Here is a 16,963-nt window from a genome sequence, read left to right on the forward strand (position 1 = left end):
CTTACAAAAAAATAAAAAAAAAAATTTACTATTTTTTTTTCCTACTTTATATCACATCAATCAATTTTTACTATTATTCCAACAAAAATTTCAATACAAAATGTTTACTAAACATACCCTATAATTTTACATAAATCCCTTGGTTTGTAGAGTGATGTTATTTATGTTTCATGTGAAATGTAGGAATCTCACCTTTTTGGAGGGGGAAAGCCGTGAAACTAAAATAATAAACTATAATGACAAGATTTTTTTATTTTTTTTCCTGTTTATATGCTATATTTCCATTATATATATATAAAAATATATATATGATAAACACAAATCAAAAAATTAAATATTTTATTACACAATGTCTATCACGAAAAGTAAATTTATCAAACTTCATAAATATATGCCAAAATTGATATATTAATAAGGTAACATATGGGCACTAGTACCAAAAAAAAAAAAAAAAAAACTAATTTTAAGTCGCTTGAAACTCATATTGTGCCTCCAATAATGATGAGATTATGCAACATGGAGTTCCTCCTAAACTAATTTTAAGGCACTTGTTTATCGCCCTACTCGAGAGTAGAGACTAATATTTTTTCATTTTCTTAAAGTTGATGTGGCTTTTAAAATCACCATAGGATTAAAATTTAATAGTGATCCATCATAAATCTATCGATAATTTTAAAAGTCACATCAAATTTAAAAAGATAAATAGAGGACAAAAAATAATTCATTTCATTATTCTTCAAAAAGAGTATATAAAATGGTCCCAAATATGGGTTATTGCATGGTATGATGGTAAGACTTAAAAAGAGTATATAAAATGAGTAATGTTATTTAGAAGACTCATATACAACTATTATACAACTGGAATAATGAAACAGTTAAAATAAACTATTAATTTCTTTCTTTCTTTCTTTATTTCTTATAAATGTTGATCTAGTGGCTAATTTTTTGACGGCCACATCATTCAATTGTATATTTCTCGTATTGGGCCTCAAATAATTAAATTGTTATTTCTTATCCGTTTAAGCTTTTGCAATAAGCTATAGTTTAAACTTTAAATAGAACACCGAGTTAACCTTATAATAAAGTGTTTAAGGAAAATAAAGCTCACAATCAATCTCAGAGAATGAAATGTTTTCCAGAAAAAGACAGTCATTTTTTCAATCATTGAGTTAAATATTTATTGTTATAATACCCCGGTCTCATATTAAGAAGAGATGAATAGTTCACATAAAGTGAATGATTTATAAATATACTCATAGGTGTTAAGTCGCACATTGCCTAGTTATTAGGTGAAACTCGGCTTTATAAGGGATTCTAAGAAAGTTCTAAATTGACTAGTCATTTTGGGGTGATAGCACAGATGTGGCTAGCATTTTTTCCTGGGTCGTTACAAATAGTATCAGAGCCACCTAATAATGCCAAGTCATTTGGTATTGGAGCACCACATGATGTGGCCCCGACGAGAACGTCAGGGGTTTAAGGGAGGGAATTTGTATTACCCCGATCCTATATTGAAAGGAGATGAATAACTCACATAAAGTGAGTAGTTTATAAAGATACTCATAGGTGTTAAGTCTCACATTGTCTAGTTACTTTGTGAAATTGAGCTTTATAAGGAATGCTAGAAAAGCTCCAAATTGACTAACTGTTTTAAGGTGATAGCGCAGATATGACTAGCGCTTTTTCCCGCGTCGTTACACTCGTACCGGGCCTTTGACATGCTGCCTTGTAACCATTCTATTGCACCATTGAGTTATTGAACGGGGACAATATGGCGTGTATCTTGTTGATGGCATTGATCACAAACACCCTAGCAATTTATCCAACCACATTTGTTGACCTACCAATGGAGCACAGATAGTGGCTAATAGGCTGTCGGTCAGGAGACATCAAAGTTTTCATCAAAACACCAATATAAACTATTCATTTTCATAGGGTCCTGTATATCTCACCCCTTCTTCCCATGCACCAAAATGCTTTGTACCACAATGACAAAGGATTTACCTGCCCAAAAGGTTCTCTTGGAAGTTCAAATTTGTTTTTTCAGAATATAAAAAAGGAGGAAAAGAGAGTGAAAAAAAGAAAAAGTAGTGCTTGATGATTGCATGGCAAAACTAAAGACCAAAAAAGTGCCAATGATTCCAAAGCAAGGGTCTTAACAGCATCACAAATACAACAATACATGGTATAATCATCACCCCTAAAGCTACTTTAGACTCAAACCAACACTACTACTACTACTACTACTACTACATGGTGCTCATATATTTTACACAGACCTCTCTCTCTCTCTCTCTCTCTCTCTCTCTCTCTCTTTACAGCAGCATCAGCAAAACTGCACAAAATACAGCCGTTTGAACTGCAAATAACCCCACCATCACCTGCATTCCCACCGAAATACAAAATGAATGAATACCCCAATCAACACTCACATCAGAACAAATGGAAAAGAGAAGCAATTCAGAGTTAATGCTCTTTAGAAAGGATTTTTTTTTTCTTTCAAAAAAAGTATTATGTGAGTGATTGATTGTTTGTTGATATTTTTGTTTTGAGAAGAGAAAACAAATGGCTTTTTGTTATGCATAATGACACAATAAAGTTTGCACCCCCCTTCCACCTCCATGCGGAGTGCATAAGACTAAAAGTGAGGGGTTGTATAAATACATGTATAGACGTATATATACGTATAAATGTAGAGAGAGAGAGAGAGAGAGAGAGAGAGAGAGATTTGCATGCCTGTCCTCCCTGGCCAGAGGTGGGTAAAGGACGAATAGTAGCAGAGTCGACTTCACCAGTAGGCAGAGGAACCGCAGGATTACTGTTGATAAATGGCATACCACCACCTGTATCAGGCACCAGGGACGGCACAGTCACCGGAGAGCTTGCAGTCGGTGCCGGGCTCGGTGAAGCCGCTTGGTGAGGGTGAAACGGCCAAGGGAATGCCGGAGAGGACGACACGACTCCACCAGAAGAGGGCGCTGGAGCTGCCACTGGAGGAAGTTCCGGAGGCATAGGGGAAGCTTCAGGTGGCGGTGTGGAAGAGACCTTCATGGAAAGCTTTTCAGTGGCTTGGCATGCTTTCAGAGACCCATTGCTGAAGGCAAAGTAGAAGAAGCCCGGCCGTGATGGGTGCCACTTAGATATGTAAGAACAAATTGGTTAGAGCCTCAAGATTTTTGAGCCATTTCTCAAGTACCCAGATAAAAGATCAGAGAAATCAATTTCTTTTAAGCCATTTTTAGATTACCCAGATGAAGAGAGAGAGAGAGAGAGAGAGAGAGAGAGAGAGAGACATACCGTGTAGGATGTGGAATTGGGTTTATTGAGAAGTGTGGCTTGAGTGAAATCGCAGAGATTGAAGGCTCTTTGGTTCTGGAAAATGTAGAGATTGTAGTGATTCTTGTGTTTAAAAACTGAGAAGGTATAAAAGACAAAGCAGAGGTATGTTAGTTGGTATATATAAAATAAAAAAATCATCCCTTTTTTTAAAAAAGAATTAAGCTGAGTGTGGATATGCAATACTTACTGATGGAGTCTCCTATATGAACAGGGTTCTTCCATTCTGAAACTCCATCTATTAGAATTGTGGTGGAGTGAGAAGCCTGGAAGAGTGAAAATAGAAGAGAGAGGAAGAAGATGAGCATGGAGGAGACCTTCATCCGCCGTTTCTGCTTTTGCTTCGTGAAGGGAAAAGATAAGAGAGGTTTATTAGTCCTATGTAGCTTTAGCTTTTATCTCTGGCCCCTGCCCTCTGGGAACATTTAGAAAGAAAGAAAGCAAAGGGCGTTTTGAAAAATGTGTGCTTCTGTCCCTGTTTGCGATGTGTGTATATGTGTGTGTGAGAGAGAGAAAGCAGAGAAAGCTTGTGGGAGGAAGAGTGAGAGAGACTGTTAAAATGTCAGTAGTGTTTGGCTTTTCACGGGGAGGATTTTGAATGGGTGACAGACATAGATAGATATTGGAGAATGTGTGATTTATTATTTTAAACAGTAAAAGTTGGAATGATTTTGTTCGTGGAAAAATATTGCCTCAAGATTTTAAGAAAAGCTGATGATTCAAAATGGTGCTGCAGAACAGGGGAAGGATAATTTGGGTGGCTCTGATGGATGATGATGGGGATTATTATTCAAAAATGATTAGAGTTCTGTGCTTACAGCCTGTTATGTCTCTATTTTTGGATTAAATAATATTTTCTTGGGAGATGGGGAATCCAGATTTAACTTTCTTTTTATGAAGACTTTACCTTTTCATGTAATCCTTACTCCCTTTACTTTGTAAAATGTAATGATGCTCATACTTTGATGCACAAGGGACTAATAAGATTTTTCTAAAGAAATAAATAGTACTAGTAGTTTAGGAAAAAAGAATAAAAGAAAGAAAAAAATTGATTATAGTAAACCAGATCAGAAATGTGGTAATGGTCTAAAAGGAATTGAAGAGGGTTTTCTTTATTGTTTTCTAAAGGAGACAGGTTCTAATGTATAATCTTGTGACCCATTTATCATTCGTCTCTTATTATTATACTGGTTGTTCTTCCATGAATTATCAACTACAGGGTTCCTTTTCTGATACTAAATATCTAAAAAAGCTTTTTTCAGAGACAACAGAGCACTTATTGTAAGAGATTATCAAGATGTTTTTCTCATCTTGCAAATAGAGACACTACTCCAACTTAGGTATTCGATGGAGGGTAGGGACCATCTGTACTTCTATTGTGATACCCCTACTTTGAATAAAGATTATAAGCATTTGTTTCTGTCACACAAATCTTGTCACACAAATTTTGGAGGTTGAGACTTTGAATAAATATTCTATGTGTTGGAATAAATATTATACATGTTGGACCTCACTTATTAAGGGAGAGTTTGAGCTCACACGTGAGGGATTATTATTAAATAAAGATTAAATCAACAATTTCTTATTAGTTAAGCTTATAGAATAATAGGCGATTTAATACTCGGTGTTATAGTGTACAAGATTTTTCCTTGTTTTCTATGTTCTTTTTTAAAAAATAAAAAAATAAAAAAATGCTTAATAAATCATCCTTTCATGCCTCTGAGGAATGAAATTTTCATCAAACCCTAAAGTCAGTACCCCATGTTGATATGTTCTCTGTTTTGTTGATCTCTACTTTACATACATTAATCATCTTTCTTAGTATAGAAATCTAAAACATAAAAATGAATGCTATTAAAGTGTGTGAAGAAGTTATTTGTCCCAACCAATTTTGATTAATTGGTATGCATTGGGTTATAGTAAACACTTTTTCATGATACAATGTAGTCCATTAAACCTCTAAAGTTTGGTTGCACTTTGCACAAAATAAAACCAAATTAGAACACCCTCAAAGTTTATATTCTAGCAAGGAGAAGGAGAGTAAGAGAGAGAAATTTAAAATTGCAGAATGATTTTTAGAGAGACATAAGAAAACAATGTATTTTAAATTGGTCTGCAATGGACAATATAGTGTCAATTTGACATGTAATTTGGAAATTAACATAAAATAATAGCTAATTAATGATTTGATCGCTCCAAGCTCCAAAGATTCGTGCTAAGTGTGCCACAAAAATGCCACTGGCGCCCTACAACCCACTGTCAAGCATGCGCATGCGCTGCGTGTCTGATGCTCCACACCATAGTAAAAGGGGTTGAACTAGGATTTCAGATGTGGAGGGATGAATTTTATTTTATTTTTAAAAAATAAAAAAATAAAGTGGTAAAAATTTTGATTTAAAAAGAAAAACATAGAGGTATTTTTTTTAAAAAATTAGAGAACATTTTGGGGGGCCCTACTACTCTAGCCCTTGTATGCACACAACACATAAGTATTGTTTTTTTTTTTTTTTTTTTGACATGTTCACACGAGAGGGGGGAGGGGGGATTCAAACTAGAGACCTCCGTTTCATAAGACGTGATCCCTAATCGATTGAGCTATCCCTTGGGAACTAACACCTAAGTATTGTTTTAAAGCAATAGCTTGGTGTGAGTTAAGCATTATAAATGTCTCATTTAATTTATTTTTTTTTTCTCATGTGAGACTTGCCTCTTCCAAGACTCTTTAAATACATTCCAATATAAAATGTTCTCAAACCATAAATATAGGCAGACATACATAATAATATTAATTTTGAAAACCTTTTAACAATTCCCCACCATTTTCAAAATTAAAACACAACATTATTAGAATAGGAAAACTCGTGCATAAATGAATGAGTCTTGAGGACTTAAACGGTTAAACCTTTACTTAGTGATAATATGTCAAAGCTAATCAGGATATCATGGTAGACAAGTTTTGAACCATTTATCCTATTTGGCTAGCCGGACATATCTCACATGTGTTTTTCTTCTATTTAGGTAGTTCTATAAGCTAACACGTGGATTGACGTGTTTATATCCCAGTTTCATGAGTACTCTAGAGATAAAACCTTAGTCTCACAAAATGCGACACCACCGCCACCGGAGATAACTCTTCCACCAAGAATGAAATCCACCTTTTGGTTGATCTATGATCATTGTTTTTCGCGATCCAACTAGCATTTGTGTATTATTACAAGACTGTAGGATACCCGCCGTATCATATACAATAACTTATGGTTTTATTTAAATATTGAAGAATTTTGTGTACAGCATTCCAACACAAAATTTTCCTTTGACCTGCGGTTTGGGAGAAGAGAGGACAAAACGATAAAAAAAAAAAAAAAAACCAGGACAAGGAATGCGGATACACGAGAGATGCCAAATTGGAGGTGCTTTTGTGACCCAACTGCCAAGCCTAAATCCTTAGGTTAGGTCAGGAGGCAATATAATAGTCGTGAAGAAAAAACCAAGAGAAATGGCATTATGAATTTATGGCAGCTTGTTTTTGTCTGTGAAGAGTGATCGACATTTACCTACACTCCACTCCTGCAAATATCATTACCATTGTACTATCCTACCAGACGCAATATTCAATTCAGTTTTCTTAACTTATTATATATTTCTCCAATTCTGATTCTCAATGCGGCCAGATTCCTACAAACAAAAGAGAGATGGACTGTATAAATACAATACTAGAAAGACAAAAGGAACAGTTAAAAAGGGCTTCCAAGTTCCCAAAGGTCTTAGAAATCAATTAAATATTTTTTTGAAAGGATTTTAATAAATTATCTTTTTATATATAAGGCGAAAAAGAATAAAAAAAGAAGAAGCTGCTTTTTAGCCTTTTACTTTTACCAATACTTTTAGTCTTCTATGCTCTTTCTGCTAAAACAAATCTGCCAAAATGCACACTTAATAAACAACCACGTCCTCATGCGCTTTCTCGACGCTAGCTATCGTGGCTGCCTCATGAATTTTCACATTATTATTTATTACTAGTAAATTTTGAAGAATTTTTATGAAACTCGAGTATTTAAGATTTACTCAAACGGGTAAGCTTCATAAAAATTCTTTTATATTTATTGGCTAAATTGTTAACAATCCAAACAAAAAAATTGTTAGAATCTGATACATAGGTTTTCGCCTTGGTTGCTTTAATATTCGAGTCACTGATTGAATTATAGGGTTTATCGTGCATTATCTATACTTATTGACACCCTCGGCAATTGCTGTGACATTGTAGGGATTGCAATTCTTCCAATTCACTGTGACTTTGTAATCCCCAGATTTGAGCATTTTCACTCTTTGGTCAAATCGTATTCAATGAGCGCTGCAGAATGAGATGTGTTTTCAGCACACTTCTCAAAGAAAGATTTTTGGTCACAAACTACTTCTCTTCGCCAATCACGGCCCCTCTCTCTCTCTCTCATCCTCTTCAACTCGGCAATGCTGACAAGATCTCACGCCTGAGATCCGATGCATGTCGCTTGAGAGTCAACAATAACCAAGCCAGCAGTGACAACTCCGACGACTTATTGAGCTATAGCAACGGCTTTTAGAGGCTGTGGGGGGTTGAACCTTCAAGCCTTTTTGGGTTCATGTGACACAGAGGTGGTGATCTTGTGGATTTTGAATCTAGGCTTTCCATTTTCAGTGGTTTTGCATGGGATTTATATGAGGTGAAAAACATAGCCATTACAATCACCACTTGGAGACGCCGTGAGACTAACACCATAAATCCCCATGCCGAGTGGCTGTGAGGCGAGATGGGCAAAAGGGACAAATGCTTTAAGGTTTCCTACTTTTCACATGGATTGCTAACATGGCACATTTTCAGCCGCCGATTACAAGGTAATGGCCTAGATTTGAGGAATTGCAATTCCTGCAATACTCTATTCCAGGGATCTATAAAACAAACACTGATTCCACTGCAATAAAGTGGCCATTAGAACAGCGCACAGGTCAGTCCTCTCAGTTCCAAACCTATCTTCAAAGTCAGGTCTCACGGCAAGACAATCACAAAGCACGCCTGCTTAAGTATAAATAGAACCTCATTTCTATTTTGGCCAAAAGCTGTCAAAACATAGATAATAGACTACACCAGCCCAGAAACCTCTATTCCATTTCCCCCCTTGGTCATTTATGTGAGACACTCACTAACTACATAATTCACTACTTCAGATTTCTGCGTTTCACTCCCTTCAATAAAACTCCTGTTTTCTTCAGCTATAAGGAATTTCCCTTCCAGACTCAGGTTCCAATCCCTCTGTCTTCTGTAATCAGAAAAAACCACGATCGCTCTTATAGACGAACCATCGGGTTGAAATATCTAACTTAAAAGATGATTAATTTCCAGTTACAATATTTTCTTTCCCCCCCCCTATGTCAGTGAACGGTGTTTCTCTCCACCCCTCAAGCATATAAAATCTACCACTGCAAGGATCGAACTCTTCGGAGGACACGTGGTTGTCTGCACTTCTCCTCAACTGGGATAATTTTTTCCATGATCTGCAGGGAAAAGAAAAAAAACTTAACTTTGAAGTTATTTAATAGACCCTTGTAGTTCCTGTTCTACTCCCCAACTTCCTCCTATCATGTAAATTGTTGCAGAGTTGTGCAAAAACTGCTGCTCAAAGGTCATATCATGAACCACTAAAGCTCCATAAAGTAAAATTTGAGTTGACAACATTTGTTAATAATAATAAAGTAGAAATTTCACTATTATCTAGGAATAAAGCATTTAAGGTGTCAATAATTATCAATAAAATTTAGAACAAACAAAAAACAAGGTGAAATGAAATTCCAGTCGTTCTTGTTTTTCAAATACTACAAAAAAAATTTCAACATAGAAGTCCTCCTCATCTATTAACTAGAGGTGAGACACCATCAACCACCATTTAATGGTAGACAAATGAACTGTAAATCCAAAGAAGACTAAAGCCTCAAATAGCAATATTTCACAAGGTTATTTCTTCTTTCACTGTTTAACAATATTATCAAAGTTACTAATAAAAAAAGAAGAAGAAGAAAGAAAACAATATTATCAAATTTTCCAACATGCATTAAGTCATTATCAACCAATAATTTCCATACACAGCATAACATCAAACTGGAAAACGAGAATATAATTTAAAAGCAGGGAGTTTTCAGTTTCAAATGTTTTGCCCTCAAATCAATCACATCAACTCCACAACAACTTCTATTAATCAAATACTGACATTTTCCATATTCATAAAAGAATACTATAAAGAAAAATCAGTACCTGCTTAAACCTTTCCTTAGTTCTCTCAGCCTGCAAAAGAAAAACTTTTGTCACTATGAACTCTTAAGGTGACAAGAAAGTACAAATGAAAACCAATACAAAGTGAATCAAAATCAAACAAAAGCTCAAAGAGTAAATCTTTGCCTGAGTATGTATTCACAAGCCTAGTCATCATATTAATTACATTAGATGAAATTAGATCTCGTAAACCAAGATGTGTGACCAAAAAGTAAAGCAATCATATTTATTAGCAGTAATAATTTTTAATTTTTTTTAAATGTAGTACTTACTTCACTACCAAGCTACATGACAGAGGATAATAATTCAAAGGAGTGAACTTTGAATCATAACTGGTATAGATTATAAATACGTGATGCTAGCAAATATGGATTAGATTTAATCACAGCTAATAAATTCTCACCGAGCACCAAGTTCCATAATTGAGCACGAAAAATCAACAGCCCAGTATGGATATGTGACAAAATATATGTAATAAAACCCTGGTAAAACGCCATGCATCATCATCGATGTAGTGTGAGAATTATAGAAACTTTAAGAGAAAAGCTTGCTAATTGAAAAATGCATTAGGTAGAAATCAAGGTTCAACCTTGTGCATGCAACATGCAACATTGGTTACAAAAAACATGTGAAAGAACAGGCCTGTCTGAGATCTGATTTGATGAGCAAAAAAGTAGAGTAGAGGAACATACCCAAAAAAAGAAAAGAAAAGAAAAGGCAAACCAAGAGTCAGCAGTTAGCATGGAAATGCAAATGGACAAAAAGATCAGAACATTGAGAGAGTCTTATAATTAAATTAAAATATTTTGTTCTAAAGATAATGACAAAACTATTAGCATACTTATCAGTTTTTTACCACGTCTATTTACATGTATAACACATATCATCAATTCATGCAAAACTGAAAACTCAATTTATTCACACGTATATTAAGAGGAAACAGGTGTAAGCTGTACGCTGGCTTAACTTCTCTAACCAGTAATTTAATAATGATTTGCCATTTTCTTCCATACTAAATTCTGAAGTTTGACAAGTTAACTGAATTAAAATTTATTAAAGCATAATTAACCAACATTGCATTCAAAGGAAAATGAATCAAATGTAGCATCTACATTCATAAATGAAATGAAAGGTCAAACAGAGTTGATTATTTTGCAGAGCAAGTTTTGAGCAGTTGGAATGCAAGGCTTTTTCGTCTAGTCACTGCTGCTATCAAGGTTATTGCAATTGGATCTGCAGAGATCTAACAACTGTTTGGACAAGAATGTTCATTTGTCCAACAAAGGAGTCTATAAAAAAATAAACTAGAGAACAATTTAGTAAACTACCTTTTCACATGTAAATGATATTCAAGAACAAAATAGAGTAGTATGAAGGGAACAATAACATGGTAAACAATATTCATTAGACAAGATAAATCTAAGGCAATTAGAATGTCAAGACAAAAACACAGACATGAAATCAAACACTGATATATGGTTGACGGTTACTCACTGTCAGAAGATATTTCCAAGCATTTGTCTTCTTAGACCTTGACCCACTCTTAATGTGAAAGTGAGAGCTAGGGGAACATCCATATTTACATATATATACTCAGCAGGCTAAGCCCTGTGAACTGTCTCTAGAGTACTATATTACTCGTGCTTCCCAAGGAAACTTGATAGAAATATAATTGGTTAAATTTCAGTCCCTAAACTGTGTATCAAATACAATTTTGTCTCTGAATTACTGATTGTTTTATTTTAGTTGTTGAAGTTCTCAAAACGTCTCCATGTAGCATTTAATATTCCGGCTTACTATCACTATGCGAATTACTAAGGGGCTCTTTTGCATACTTCCTGTGTACTAGGGTTGCGCCCCTTTGCGTTTTTTAATGAATTATTACTTATAAAAATAAAATAAAATACTAACTTGGCAAGTTAAACTACATGCTGGTGTCACAAAATGAGGATCTATGAAAATAGAGAATTAAATTCTTAAAAAAAATAGTAAAATAAATAGAAAACAATGGGTGTCATGTGTTTTTGACTTACAGACCACATGTAAACAAGTCAGGTCAACAGCATAAAGACAAGTGTACAACAAAAAATCACATCCACAATTGATGTTCGTATAGTAACAGTAAGGCAGGATAAGAATAACATTAAGGTGTTTACAAAAGTTCATGCAATAAATTGAAACAATCAATAGTTCAAGGCCCAAATTAAAACTTGACAGAGTCCTAAGGACCAAAATCGTATTTTGGCCAATATTATATATGTACAACCAACTGACCTCTATACAATAGAATGTCAGGCAAGAAGTAACATATTCATGGCATGCATTTGCCTGCCATGAATAGCATTGATACAAGGATGAAAGGTTAATGCCTAATAATACAAGAGCAATGAGATTGCAAATGAACATTTGAAAATGAAAAAACAGAATACTAGAGCAATGAGATTGAGAATGTACGTTTACAATAAAACATAACAACACTAGAGCAATGAGATTGCAATTGACACCCAAGGGACGACAAGTAAAAAGTATCATATACACTGATCAAGAACACAACTTTTGACAACTGAAACAACCATTGGACACAATTGCTGCCAGCCTCGGATAATTGGAAATGAAAGTTGATTAAAAAAGTTTTAAGGTTTTCAGCTAAATTATACTTATAAAAAAAAAAAAAGGTTTTCAGCTAAATTATGAAACACCAAATATTTAACACACATACAGTTTAGATCAAACTATTCCATCAAACCTTATTACTCAGAAGACTTCCAAGCAAAACGTTGTAACTAATACCTCCATAACACCAACGAAGAGGTAACCTGATTGCACCATTGTGCTCCAATTTTTGATAAACCACATAGTTCAACATAGTATAACACGATATAACCCACAAAATAGAATCATTTCCAGCAACATAGTTCCACATAACACGAACTGTCCACAATATTAACTATAGCATTACTCTTTCGTAAGAGGGGAAAAATGAGAAATTTTTACAGTCTCATTCCCAAATAAATAAAACATCCAACATTTTTAAAAGCAATAAACTGAACCTAATACCTTCTCTTTCAACAGTTGCTCATTCTCCTCTTCTAGTCTCACCGCTAACGACTCTAATTCAACTTGGTACGCCTATAATCCAAAACACAAAACCTCATTACACTAATATACATACACAAAAGAAATCATTCAAACTCAACAATGGTAAGAAACACAATACCTGCTTTCTCTCCCTGGACCTTGCGGCGGACTCCCGGTTCTTGATCATCCGCCGTTGCCTCTGCTGAGCCGCCTTATCCAACGGCTCCATGACCACGCGGCTCCTCTTCCCTCTCCCTGTACCCGCACCTGCTCCTGCAATCACCTCTACTCCATTTCCGAACCCTACAATGGCTCCTTCAATGCTGTCTAAAGCCGCGAACTGGCTCGTCGGGACGGGGTCGAACGAGAAGACCCCTCCGCTCATGCGCTCGGTGGGCTCGGCCTTCATGTCCTCATCTTCCACAGACCCGGCCTGTGCCAGAAAGTCCTCCAGAGTCATCATCTCGTCCTCCGGCGCCTCCTCCTTGCACTCCCTCCGGTCGCCGGAGACGATCTCCCGCCACACTTCGTCCACGGTCTTCTGCACATTGGGTTTGGGCTCGGAGAGACCCTGGGTTGAGACTGGGGTGTCAATCACGGTGATTTGGGCATCGAGGAGGGTGGACTCGGTGGCAGAGGGTTTTGAGTCGTAAACGGTGCGTAGAAGGCCATCGACGGTCATCGAGGAGGATCCAAGAGTGCCGCGGTTGGCGTTGGCGAAAGAGCTTTTGGTTTGATCGGGGAGCGATTGGGGCTTTGTAGCGGAGGAAGAAGCGCGTCGAGGTAGATCCGATTTCCTCGAACCCGAGTTCGGTGATGTCATCACCTTCGACGACGCCATTTTCGCCGATTCTATGGGGCTTCTTCTCAGTCACACGCACACTCTCTCTCTCTCTCTCAGAGCCAGTCGGTCACTGTTTCTTGCTCTATAAATTTTCCTCTCAGTGGATTTGGGGAGGGGTGGGGTTGGAAATTGGAATAATTGGTTTGTTATTCAGTTGGGATCGCGGAGAGAGAAAGAGAGAGAGAGAGAGAGAGATTTATGTTGTGAGTATAGGGAACCGGGAGACCGGGAGGGGGGAGGGCCGGTTGCCGGTGACCGGTTGACCGATTATTTGGGGTTTGTTACTTGGGGATTTTTGTTACGGGCGGCTGTGCTGGCTGTGAGTGTTGGTGGCGTATCACACCGTGGATTAGGAATTGTGGGTTGGGTTGAGTGACGGTCTGGGTCTCTGAGATGGCACCGACGGTCTGTGATTTTTGTCGCTCAAAATGGTTATGATGGGGATGGGTGTGTTGTCGTGTAGAGATAGGTCAATGATGCTCTGATTACTGCACCTACTTGTCCAATCGTGGCATGTCGGAGCGCGGACCATCTTTGTCCATTTTTGACAACGGCCCAAGAACAAATATGGCCTATCATATTCTCTCTCTCTCTCTCTCTCTCTTAATTTCATGGATAGTCCATACTACTATTTGATCTTTATCAAAACTAACCTTATTATAAAATCATTTATTAATAAATGACAGTAAGATACCCAAAAAAAAATCTAATTTAAAAACAAATGAGAAAAGCCCACTTGCCCTCACAAACTACAATCAAATTGATAATTAATGTCATTTTTCAAACTTTTAATTTGAATAATATTCTTCTAGAACTATCAAAAAAATATGTTAATGTCCATCCAATAATAAAAATACTCTTAATAAAATAAAGATAATAGCCACCTTTGGCCAAATGATTTCAATTTCAAGATGGAATATGGTCTTATGACGAGGAAGATGCATTTGTTGGAGATGCATTGAATATGCATTGAATATGGTCAACAGTACGTAGGAGAATCAAGAGGAACAAATTAATTCAGTGTTAGGAATATGCATTGGAATAGAAGTACTAGATGGAGATGCAGAACTAAAATCATTAGAAATAAAGTTAGGAAAAACAAAACAAATTCAAATAACTTGTAACCTTTGATTTCGTAAGAATATCCTATAAACATTCAAGGTTTAACACAGGGATCAAATTTGGTCCGATTTCTGGCGAGAATAGATGGATAACATAAACACCCAAAGACACGGAGACGAGAATATTTAGGAGTGATGAAAAAAAGTATCTCATAATGAGATTTGTTAATAATATTAGGAGTTTGAATTTGATTGATAAAATTAGCAGCAGTAAGTACGCAATCACCCTACAAAAATAAAGAAAGATGACCTTAAAATCTCAAAGTTCTTGCTACACTCAACAAATGTTGATGTTTATGTTCAACAATAGCATTTTATCGAGGTGTTTCAATTTAACTTTGATGATGAATAAGGGAACGAGTTTGAGATTTGGTTTACACCAAATGGAGCCAAGTAAAATGATTATAATCATCAAATTGTAAGAAAGAAACTAGAAGCAATATTTGTGGACTTGACAAAGAAAGGCCCCCATATATCACACTATATCAAATAAAAAACAGATTTTGAAACCGATCTGCTAATAGGAAAAGGCAATCGATGTTGCCTAACTAAAGGGTAGATTGTACAAAGATTAATTATTTGATTCACACAAAATATAAGGAATTAATTAATGCAACAATTTTATTCAAGAATGTGATAAATGGCTTAGTCTATAATGCCAAATATCAGCAAAAGCATTCTTTATGGAAGCACAAAAAACTTTAAATGAAGTTGCCTTTGACGCTGGTTTATAAAGTAAATGAAACAAGCATCATTGTTGTCTATCTACTCCGATCGTCTTCCAATTATATAGATTTTGTATAAAGTAAATATCAATGTAAAAAGAGCAACAATTGTTAGTTTTAATGAGTTTGCTGGCATAGATTAAATTGAAAGAAAGGAAGGCACAAAAAGTATTTTAGTGAGAATGAGATTTCTAACATTTTTACTCTGTCAGCATTATTAACAGCAACAAATTCACCATTTGGAAATTTGACAAAAGTTGAAATTATAGTAGTAATAGAGGTAAAATATATAAGATATGGAACTGATCATATGATCGGTAGTCGTTATACTATCAATAATCCAAGGATTATCAATATGTTTATTACTGGAAACACCAATTGACGAATGGAAGAATCACTTGTCATATTCCAAAAAAGGTGAACTTGAGTAGCAAGGAAGTATTATTTACTTGATGAGCATAATAAAGCCTTTGTTGAATTTGTAACCAGGTAGATACCCGTCTAGTTTATAACATTATTTTTTAATGACATGTCCAATAACACCACAATGACTACATTTTAAATGATATTTACAAGATATATTGTGTTTAGCATATTGGTTTGGAGGTGTTGAAACAACCTTCTTCATTAATGCAGCAGTATCATGTGTTAAAGATCCAACCGATGAAGAAATTTATCTATTTCGTTCTTCATGAAGAATTAGAGAGAACACTTTGTTGATTGATGATAGATGATCAATGGGAAGAATTTGTCTTCTAATATGGGAGATATAATCATTCAGTCCCATAAGAAAATGTAAAACATATTCTTGTTGATGATAATCAATAAGTGTTTTCAAAGCTCCACAAGAGAACATATGTAGGTATAGGATGATAGTTACTCAATTCATCCCACAATCCTTTAATATGAGTATAGTAATTACTCATTGATGTATTATCTTGTGAAAGAGATCGATGAAATGACCTTTTGCAGCTGAAAATTTATTGGACCATTTATTTAAGAAAAGCGCTCTTTTAAGTCAATCCATATTCACAGCAATCTTCAAAACCAAGTTTAAAATCCATGATAAAACCATGTTATTACACTTGATCCATGTGTGATACACATCATCAAGAATTTGATGGTTTTGTAAGAGTACCATTAATAAAACTACTTTGTTCATGGTTGTTAATGCCATGATCGATCATATTTCGGTTTCAATTGATGATTCTCATCATGAACTGCACCTTTTTATTTTTATTTTTATAGACCACTTTAATTGAATATTGTTATTTGTTTTCATATTTCATGGCATAGAACAACTCGCATACGGCAAAACAATTTAGATTACCCATCACTGCAACACAATTCGCAACACAGACGCGGTAAAAAAATACTCAACGCAAGTCACAACTTTTGAGGTTAGTTTTCTAAGCTCAATGCATGCACAAAGTTAAGAAGAATGTATGAACTTTAATTAGCCCTCTTATTTTATTACATTTTTCATTCATGCATGCATATATGCTTTAGCCCATTCCTTAAAAATGTTTGGGTCGTACGTCCTGCTTGTTTTGTTATT

The 16,963-nt window shown here is 35.5% G+C and overlaps 2 protein-coding genes across 2 annotated transcripts; both read right to left on the reverse strand.

The window, feature by feature from the left end:
- Positions 1-2,072: 2,072 nt before the first annotated feature.
- LOC133866569 (classical arabinogalactan protein 9) lies at positions 2,073-3,915 on the reverse strand. Its single transcript, XM_062303127.1, has 4 exons — positions 3,527-3,915; positions 3,298-3,413; positions 2,737-3,135; positions 2,073-2,381 (listed from the first exon to the last, which is right to left on the reverse strand). Exons 1-4 carry the CDS (start codon positions 3,657-3,659, stop codon positions 2,316-2,318), a joined length of 714 nt encoding a protein of 237 aa, XP_062159111.1. The 5' UTR covers positions 3,660-3,915; the 3' UTR covers positions 2,073-2,315.
- A 4,475-nt stretch (positions 3,916-8,390) lies between these two features.
- On the reverse strand, positions 8,391-13,971 carry LOC133866434 (G-box-binding factor 4-like). Its single transcript, XM_062302963.1, has 4 exons — positions 12,855-13,971; positions 12,695-12,766; positions 9,620-9,649; positions 8,391-8,865 (listed from the first exon to the last, which is right to left on the reverse strand). The coding sequence occupies exons 1-4, from the start codon at positions 13,554-13,556 to the stop codon at positions 8,785-8,787; spliced, it is 885 nt and encodes a 294-aa protein (XP_062158947.1). The 5' UTR covers positions 13,557-13,971; the 3' UTR covers positions 8,391-8,784.
- Positions 13,972-16,963: the final 2,992 nt, after the last annotated feature.

This window comes from Alnus glutinosa, chromosome 4 (assembly GCF_958979055.1).
Source record: "Alnus glutinosa chromosome 4, dhAlnGlut1.1, whole genome shotgun sequence".
In the NCBI taxonomy this organism is placed as follows: Eukaryota; Viridiplantae; Streptophyta; class Magnoliopsida; order Fagales; family Betulaceae; genus Alnus; species Alnus glutinosa.